The 10,000-nt window shown below is 42.9% G+C and overlaps 1 protein-coding gene across 3 annotated transcripts in view; it reads left to right on the forward strand.

Moving 5' to 3' along the window:
• LOC135108566 (RING finger protein 207-like) overlaps positions 1-10,000 on the forward strand; it is a 114,185-nt gene that overhangs the window by 77,939 nt on the left and 26,246 nt on the right. For all 3 annotated transcript variants that reach the window (XM_064019700.1, XM_064019702.1, XM_064019701.1), the window contains one exon: positions 7,513-7,761. In XM_064019700.1, coding sequence (XP_063875770.1) covers positions 7,513-7,761 — 249 coding nt within the window. The remainder of the gene's footprint in view (positions 1-7,512; positions 7,762-10,000) is intronic.

Here is a 10,000-nt window from a genome sequence, read left to right on the forward strand (position 1 = left end):
TGTTTCTGTCCAGGCAAAAGGGATGATAAGTTGGAAGTTCCTGGTGATGGCAGCTCGATTGGTGTGTCCGTGAGGTTGTGCCCACGGCTGGCGTAGTGCAGCCAGGTGTGGGGCACACTGCTATTGGGTTTTGTACAAGACGTACAATCCTGCAACATCTCCTCGGCGCTGCTGTAGGGGTTGCATGGATGGAGGTGGCTGGTCTGGCGGGGCCTTCAGACGTATCAAGCGTTGGACTCTGTTTTGGACCTTGTCAAGAAGGCCCAAGTATGAAGGCGGGCAGCACGACCAGGGTGAGAGTAGCGTATTCCATAAGAGAGCGGAATTGAGCTGCATATAAGGCGATGATTCCCTGAGAGTCTAGGAGATGAGAGACACGCCTGATACAACTAAGTTTCGCGGCGGCTCTCCTGGCGACGGTCCTGACGTGGCCAGTAAAGCTCAAGGTGCTGTTCAACTCCACACCCAGTACTGAGATGGACGTCAGCAAGGGCAGCGGCCGCCCGTCAAGTAGGATGGTAGGGATGGGAGTGTCAGGAGTGCGGTGTCTCCGAGAAACCTCTCTCTTCGCCCTCAACAACTCCTCTCCTTAAAGGGCCTTTATTTTGCATTTTTTTCTTTTTTTTGCCCTTTGCCAGAGCCACTCTTACATAAAAAGTAAGTGGTCGCAAGTTGGATATAAAGGGAAGGAACACAGATATAGAGATATAGAGGGTAAAAGGTTAGAAGCCACAGTTGTGATACATAGAAGGACAGGTAAGGCAGTGCAGAGACAGGGAAAGGGAGGGAGAGAAACAAAATTAAAACGTTCAGAAGTGAGATGGACATGCGAAAAAAAAAAAAAAAGAATGAGGGAAAGAAGGGAAGGGAGGAACAGAGCAGAGGTATGATAGGAAGACAGGTAAGGCAGTGGGCAAGGAAACGAAAGGAGAGAAATTAAGTGAAAAAGTTAGAAAAAAAAAAGATAGGGAATGTGATGGACAAGTGGGGACAGGTGGAAAAAGAAATGCAGGGAGGCAGGAAAGAGAGGGACAAACTGCTGGTAGAAAAAGAAAGACAGGTAAGCTAGTGCAGAGAGGAGGGTGAAAGAGGGACAGATCAGTGACAAGGAAAATAAAAAAAAAGAAAAAGGTTAGGCAGTAAAAAGTAGATGGGATGGACAAAGAAGACCATAAAGGACACCAGAAAGACAGGAAACAGAAGGAGAGAGAAATGGATAGGAAAATAAAAAGACTAGAAAGAAAAATAAATAAATAGGGCAAACAGATGAGGATGTAAAGACACAAACAGAAAGCAAAGAGAAGAGGAGAGCAATGATTAGAAAAATAAAAAAGATTATACAATGAAGCAGGTGGAATAGACAGTAGAGAATATAAAAAATAAATAAATAAATAAATGAAACAATAAAAAGAAGCAGGAGAGATAGACAGATGGGATTGTAAAGGAGCGTGGACAGAAAGGAAAGAGAAGAGAAGAGGAAAACAATAATTTTCCAGGAAGTGACTGAGTTACTATAGATGAGCGGTAGACAGGTAAATAAACAGAGGGATAAGCAGAAGTACAGTGGAAGTTAGAAAGATCAGTAATGAATGTTCAGCAGTAAAGAAAGGAGAAGCCGAAGAAAGACAGATAACAAGAAAGGAAAAGGGAAAGGAAAGCAGTAATGAATATAAAGAGAAGGAAGGGAGAGAAAAGAAAATTGAGGATGAGACAAATGATTAATTGAGTGAGTGAGAGGGAAAGAAAGAAGGAAGGAAGGAAGGAAGGAAGGAAGGAATGAGGGAAGGACCAATGGCTAAGGAGGAAAAAAGGGAGGAAGGGAAAAACTAAGGTAAGGGAGGCCAATAGGAAGAGAGAAAGCTAGAATAATTGATAAGCGAAGAAAGGGAGCGCGAGAAGGAGAAGAGGAGAGGGAGAGGGAAAGGGAGGGATAAAGAAGGAAGGAAAAAAAAATATGAAGGCAGAAGAGGAAAGGACAATAAATAAAAGTGAGGGAAAGAGAGAGAGAGAGAGAGAGAGAGAGAGAGAGAGAGAGAGAGAGAGAGAGAGAGAGAGAGAGAGAGAGAGAGAGAACGTGATGCCATGACTCAATGTTATTGGTTCTAAAAAGTCAAGCCACCGGACATTAACTCTCTCTCTCTCTCTCTCTCTCTCTCTCTCTCTCTCTCTCTCTCTCTCTCTCTCTCTCTCTCTCACTACGACAAGTGAAACAGCTCAACTGTAACGAACGTGGAGAAGACCCTTTCCTTTTACTCTCTCTCTCTCTCTCTCTCTCTCTCTCTCTCTCTCTCTCTCTCTCTCTCTCTCTCTCTCTCTCTCTCTCTCTCTCTCTCTCTCTCTCTCTCTCTCTCTCCAATTACAGGTAAAATGTCTCTCCTTTTCCTCTGTGACCGAGATGAAAAGACCTTCCATCCTCCCTCCCTCCCTCCCTCCTTCCCCCTTCTTTCTTCCCTCCTTCCCTCCCTCTCTTCTACATTTCATCATCTACGTCCCTCTTCCCTTCCATCTCTCTCTCTCTCTCTCTCTCTCTCTCTCTCTCTCTCTCTCTCTCTCTCTCTCTCTCTCTCTCTCTCTCTCTCTCTCTCTCTCTCTCTCTCTCTCTCTCTCTCTCTCTCTCTCTCTCTCTCTCTCTCTCTCTCTCTCTCTCTCTCTCTCTCTCTCTCTCTCTCTCTCTTTCTCAAACACGAGGAGCAGAGTGAAAAATTGAGGTATGGAGGAAGAAGAAGAGGAGGAGGAGGAGGAGGAGGAAGAAGAAAAGAAGGAAGAGGAAAGAGAATCAGTTGGCGTGGTACACAGGTACACCAGCTTCTGGTCCCTCTGGAAGGGCGGTTGGCTTTCTTTAAAGTCGGTGGAGAACGCTTGGTGACAGGTGCCACTGGCCAGGCCTCGCAAGGATCGCAGAATTGTGTTAGTAGTCTCGGAAGGAGAGGATGAGCTGCTGGTTCTTTTCCACCTTTTCCCGCTTTGCTCTGAGCGACTACGCCGGCCCCACTCTATAGGTCAAAACAGTAAGGACAAAAGCTGGAAAGCGCCTAGTTGTGAAAGTTTCTCTCGTGCCCAAGGTTCAGGGCAAACGACTGGTCTTTGTCGCACTTTCAAGACCCTGTGGGAGCGAGAACTCCCAGTGTTGGAGGCATCCAGCACAGCAGTATTTACCTTCCATGCAAAATTTTTTCTGTCCAGTTAAATTCATGGTGACACCTTAACGTAATTTCGACCGCGCTTCTTTTCTTTATTTTGCCCCAAGATTGAAACTGCATCAACTTTTCAGTTTTTTTGTTATCCAGGCGCCAAACTGGATGACATAACCCAAGCATGTGAAGGCGTTATTAGCAAGGTCGACCGGAATGCTCTCTTCATTATTCACGCTGGCACCAGTGACGGCACCAGAGTCGAGAAGTACCTGCGCTTGATCAAAGAATTCAAGAATAAGACTGGGAGAAGCAACACCATCATTTCAAGAATCCTCCCACGGGTTGGTGCTGAGGACTCTTTTTATGGCAAGGCGTTCAGCATCAACAGTAGATTGAAGACTCTTTTCTCAGAAGAAAACGTCGACTATATGAACCTCTGGAATGAATTCTACTACAACCAGCATCTTTATCTTGCCCATGGTGTCCACCTTAATGGCGTAGGAGCAGCCCGCCTTGGGAGACTGTTCTCTGACCAGTTGTCACGTATCAAGTCAAAAAACGCTACAGTAGCAACTCAGACCGCTCCACCGTGAGTAATCACTCAAACAGAGCGACTCGAGACTCAAATTACATAACAGCTTGTTATATTAACGCGCGTACCCTACGAAATAAATTTGAAGACTTGGAACCCCTTGCAGCGACGAATTGTTATCATATCATTGATGTTACAGGGTCGTGGTTAGATACATCAAACAGAGACTTTGTTGCAGAGTTCAGTTTACCTGGTTACACAATATTCAGCTGTGAAAGAGTAAATAAAGCGGGTGGAGGGGTAATCTTGTATATTCACTGTGGCCTTTAGCCAGTTTCCCTAAAAAGAGAAAATATCAACAAAGTGGACACAGTTTTTGTTGAAATTAAGATCAGTCTAGTAAAGTAATAGTTGGATTAATTTATCGACCGCCGGGACCGTCAATAGTAGTAGACCAAGAAATATCTGAATTAATCTTTGAAACAAGCTGTCGTTGCGAGGTGACTTTAACCTGCCGGTGATGAGATTAGGCAAGCAGTTAAACTCTCATACAGGGCGTGGCCTGTATACAAATTTGTTAGTGAGTGACTTGCATCAGCATGTTAGCGAGCCGACCAAGAAAATAATATCCTCAATCTTGTCTTTTCGATGACAGATGATCTGGTCAGCGCAGTGAATGTCGGCCCAGTTTTAATTTCTAGTGATCACCGTATTGTCAATTACAACATCAAGATTTTCTCATCTTGATAAGGTAAAACCTAGCAAGGAGAAAGTACTAGATTATAAGAAAGCAAATTTCAGTAGACTTAGATCAGTTTTAAATAATGCTGACTGGAGTAAAATTTTATCTGGAACAAATACTGATAAGTCATGGGAAGTGTTCACCACAATATTAAATAGTGCTGTAAACGTATGCGTACCGTATCGTAACAGACGATCAGAAATATATGGTGGAATAATTAAATAAAAATAGTCTCTCTCTTAAAAAAACGAGCATACATTAAATATATATCAGCCCGAAATGAATCTGACAAATTAGAGGTCGACAGAATACGCCGTGAAACCAAGAAACTAATAAAATTTAGTAAGAAAAACCTTGATGAGTATATAGCGGAGGCCTGTAAATCTAATCTTAAATTATTATTTTTTAATTACGTAAATAATAAAAAGACCCTAGCTTGTAATATCGGTCCACTTGTAAATGAACATGGAAATCACACGAATAACGAAAAAGAAATGGCCGCAATATTAAATAACTTTTTCGCATCTATATAACAAAGACTTTTCATTAGTGCAATCGCCGGAGGAAGGAACTGAGAGTATTTTAGATGGTACAGTCATTGTAGAAAGCGATGTTTTTGCATGCTATTGATAAAATTAAAGTAAACAAATTTCCTAGGCCAGACAAAATCTCCCCTAGAATTTTAAAGGAAGTCAAACATCAAATTAGTAGGCCACTGTGTACCTTACTTAACAAATCTTTATTAGTTGGCAAAGTTCCTTCGGACTGGAGACAAGCTAACGTAACACCGATTTAAAAAAAAAAAAAAGGGGGGATAAATCACAACCAGAAAATTATGGACCTATCAACCTGACATCAGTTGTATGTAAATTAACGGAAACCATAATTTGCGGTAATATGGTCAAGTTCTCCGAAGATAATAATGTAATTAATAATTCACAACAACAACAAACGTTCTTGTTTGACAAATTTACTTGACTTCTTTCATTATGTTTTCAATTCCTACGATGAAAAGCAGATCAGTAGATGTTATTTGTTTAGATTTTCAGAAAGCTTTGGATAAAGTTCCCCACAAACAACTGTTGAACAAAGTAGTGGCGCATGGTATTTCTGGCATCATTCATAAATGGCTCGAGGACCGGCTTTCTGAGCGTCAGCATAGAGTGGTTCTAAACGGCATATCGTCTACTTGGCTTGATGTAAAAAAGTGGCATGCCACAGGGATCGGATCTTTGTCATGTTCTGTTCTTAATTTATGTTAATGACATCGATAATGAGCTCACTTGCAAAATTTCCAAATTTCTCGATGATATAAAAATTGCCAGTAAAGTAACAACAACACTTAAAAGAGAAATCTTGCAATCAGATCTAGAAAATTTAGTCTGTTGGGCTGATGGATGGCAAATGAAATTTGACGTTAATAAATGTAAAGTATTAGACATCAGGACCCACAACAACCATGTTTAGTATTCAATGAATGGCCAACAGCTTTCTCCAGTGAGCAGAGAAAAGGACCTTGGAATCATAGTATCAAGCAATTTAAAGCCTAGCCAGTATTGTTCCGGAGTAGTTAAAAACGCTAATAAACTGGTTAGCTTCATCGGACGAATGTTTGATAATAAGTCAGAAAAAGTAATATTAAAACTTTATAATTCTCTTGTTTGGCCCGATCTCCAGTACTGCGTGCAGTTTTGGTCCCCTTACTACAGAAAAGATATTAATAAGTTAGAAAGGGTTCAACGTAAAGTAATTAAAATGATACCTAGGATGAGGAATCTACCCTATGAAGGGAGGCTTAAAGAACTAAATCTATTCAGCCTATCGAAACGGAGGATGCGAGAAGTGTTCAAAATACTCAAGGGATTTGATAACGTTAATGCAGAACATTACTTTATAGTCGATTGATCAAACATAAGAAGAAGATGTAAAAGTTAAAAAATCTCATCGAATGAGGCCAAATACTTCTTTTTCAGTCGGGTCGCCAATGTTTGAAATTCTCTACCTTCCAGTGTCGTTGATAGTGCAACAGTTACCGCTTTTAAAAACAGGTTAGACAAGTACTTAGCCTCCAGCGAACATCTAAGTTATTATCCATTGTCGTAGTAAAATCCATTCAAGCTTCTCCGTGCCCTGGTAGTGCTAGCAGCTGTAATGATAGTTCTCATCTCGTTCCTGTCGAAATTCCTTGCTGTTTTTTCATGGTGTTTCCATGGTTTTCTTCCTTTCCTACCAACTTCGGCTGGTAGGAAAGGTGAGAAATGGTGAGTGGGCAGGAGCCTTCGGCTTTGCTATCCTGCATATTTCACTTGTAGATTAGGTGGTGTACCACAGACAACCTCGTAAGGGCCAGCAGGTTTGCTGTTGTTTGTTCTTCCTTTGTGTTCCTTTGTGTTCCTCCTCCTCCTCCTCCTCCTCCTCCTCCTCCTCCTCCTCCTCCTCCTCCTCCTCCTCCTCCTCCTCCTCTTCCTCCTCTTCCTCCTCCTCCTTTTTCTTGCTCGTACTCATCCTTCTTCTTTTCGTTATATATCTTCATTATTCTACATTCTTGTCGTCGTAGTTTTTATATTTTTCATTCATACACCTTATACTCCTCCTCCTCTTAACTCACTCTTTTTTCCACACCTACACTCCATCTCTTCCCCCTTAACTCACCCATTCCCCGCTCACCAAACCTACACTTCTATGTCTCCTCTTCCTCTTCTTCTTTACTCACACTCCTCTCACCAAACCTACAACACTTCTTCCTCTTAACTCACTTAACTCACAAAAGCAAGTATGATAAAATGTTTCAAATGTTTCTAATGTTTTTCCTCTGCTCGCCAAACTCAATCACTCTATGTCCTCCTCTTCTCAACTCACTCCTCCTTTCACCATACCTACAACACTTCTTCCTCTAACTCACTGCACGCTCACCAAACCTTCACTTGTACAATTTAAATGACCTCCTCTTTTTCCTCTGAACTACTTTTATTTTTTTCCCACTCCATCTTCGTTTTCCTCTTGAACTTCATACCTTTCACCACACCAACACTTTTACTTCCTCCTCCTTCGCCTCTTCCTCTTCCTCTTTACCATCTTTGCTCACCAAGCCTACACTTCTACAGGTGAAGTGCCCGACTTGTGCCTGCGTGACCGAGGTGAAGTCCGCGGACAGCCTGCCGGACAACACGCAGCTGTGCACCATCCTCCTCAACATGTCCTCTCTCAACCTGCACGAGGCCGGCACCTCCACCCCCGCCCGGGACACCTGCCCCGCCCACGCCGCCCGCATCAACTTCTGGTGTGATACGTGCAGGATGCCACTCTGCCGCGACTGCACCGTGCTGGCCCACCGCGAGGCGCATGGACACAAGGTACGGGCAAGTGTTTAGTTGTATGTGTGTGTGTGTGTGTGTGTGTGTGTGTGTGTGTGTGTGTGTGTGTGTGTGTGAGTGTGGGAGGGGAGGGGGAGCGAGGGGTGTATGTGAATTGGGCGTGAGTGATCAGGACTTGCTTACGTATGTGATATGATTTGTAGGTAGGTTAAGCTTGAATTACACGTATATAAGGTAATGTCCAGTGCTGTTCGTAGCCGTGGTATGGGATTAGGTGCGGGTGAACTTTTTTATGTAGGACACTGACCAAGGGCAACAAAAATCCAATAAATAAAAAAGTTCACAGAGATGCCAGTCCCATAAAAGGGTCCAAAGGGGTAGTCAAAAATTGAAGGATAAGTGTCTTGAAAGCTCCCTCTTGAAGGAATTCAAGTCATAAGAAGGTGGAAATAAAGAAGCAGGCAGTGAGTTCCAGAGTTTACCAGAGAAAGGGATGAATGATTGAGAATACTGGTTAACTCTCGTATTACAGAGATGGACAGAATAGAGGTGAGAGAAAGAAGAATGTCTTGTGCAGCGAGGCCGCGGGAGAAGGGGAGGCATGCAGTTAGCAAGATCAGAAGAGCAGTTAGCATGAAAATAGCGGTAGAACATAGCTAGAGATGCAACATTACGGCAATGAGAGAGAGGCTGAAGACAGTCAGTTATAGGAGATGAGTTGATGAGACGAAAAGCTTTTGATTCCACCCTGTCTAGAAGAGTGGTATGAGTGGAACCCCCAGACATGTGAAGCATACTCCATACATGGACGGATAAGGCCCTTGTACAGAGTTAGCAGCTTGGGGGGGGTAAAAAAACTGGTGGAGATGTCTCAGAAGGCCTTACTTCATAGAAGCTATTTTAGCTCAGATAAGATGTAAAGTTTCCAGTTTAGATAATAAGTAAAGGACAGACCGAGGATGTTCAGTGTAGAAGAGGAAGACAGTTGAGTGTCATTGAAGAAGGGATAGTTGTCTGGAAGGTTGTGTCGAGTTGATAGATGGAAGAAAAGAGTTTTTGAGGCGCTGAACAATACCAAGTTTGCTCTGCCCAAATCAGAAATTTAAGAGAGATCAGAAGTTAGACGTTCTGTGGCTTCCCTGCGTGAAATGTTTACTTCCTGAAGGGTTGGACGTCTATGAAAAGACGTGGAGAAGTGCAAGGTGGTATCATCAGCGTAGAAGTGGATAGGACAAGAAGTTTGGTTTAGAAGGTCATTGATGAATATTAAGAAGAGAGTGGGTGACAGGATAACCCTGAGGAACACCACTGCTAATAGATTTAGAAGAACAGTGACCGTCTACCACAGCAGCAATAGAACGGTCAGAAAGGAAACTTGAGATGAAGTTACAAAGAGAAGGATAGAACACATAGGAGGGTAGTTTGGAAATCAAAGCTTTGTGCCAGACTCTATCAAAAGCTTTTGATATGCCCAAGGCAACAGCAAAAGTTTCATTAAAATCTCTAAAAGAGTCAATAAGGAAAGCCAGAAAATCACCAGTAGAGCGGCCTTGACGGAACCCTTACTGGCGATGAGATAGAAGGTTGTGAAGTGATAGATGTTTAAGAATCATTCTGTTGAGGATAGATTCAAAAACTTTAGATGGGCAGGAAATTAAAGCAATAGGACGGTAGTCTGAGGAATTAGAACGGTCACTCTATTTAGGAACAGGTTGAATGTAGGCAAACTTCCAGCAAGAAGGAAAGGTAGATGTTGACAGACAGAGCTGAAAGAGTTTGACTAGGCAAGGTGCAAGCACGGAGGCACAGTTTCGGAGAACAATAGGAGGGACCCCATCAGGTCCATAAGCCTTCCGAGGGTTAAGGCCAGCGAGGGCATGGAAAACATCATTACGGAGAATTTTAACATGTAGCATGACGTAGTTAGAGGGTGGAGGAGAGGGAGAAACAAGCCTTGAATTCTAAGGCAGAGTTTTTAGCAAAGGTTTGAGCGAAGGAGTGAAGGAGTGAATGAAAGAGTTTTTGGCTAGTTGGAGAACAGACTTGGCATGGTTACGGGCAGAAATATAAAGCGCGTGAGATTCTGGTGATGGAAGGCTTAAGTACCTTTTGTGGGCCACCTCTCTATTATGTATAGAACGAGAACAGGCTGTGTTAAACCGAGGTTTGGAAGGTTTAGGTCGAGAAAAAGAGTGAGGAATGTCTAATCTTTCAAACCTCCCTCTTGACTCACCACTAACAACCTGGTTACCGAGTCTATTCTGTTCATCCACCATGC

This window comes from Scylla paramamosain, chromosome 17, assembly GCF_035594125.1.
Source record: "Scylla paramamosain isolate STU-SP2022 chromosome 17, ASM3559412v1, whole genome shotgun sequence".
Taxonomy (NCBI): domain Eukaryota; kingdom Metazoa; phylum Arthropoda; class Malacostraca; order Decapoda; family Portunidae; genus Scylla; species Scylla paramamosain.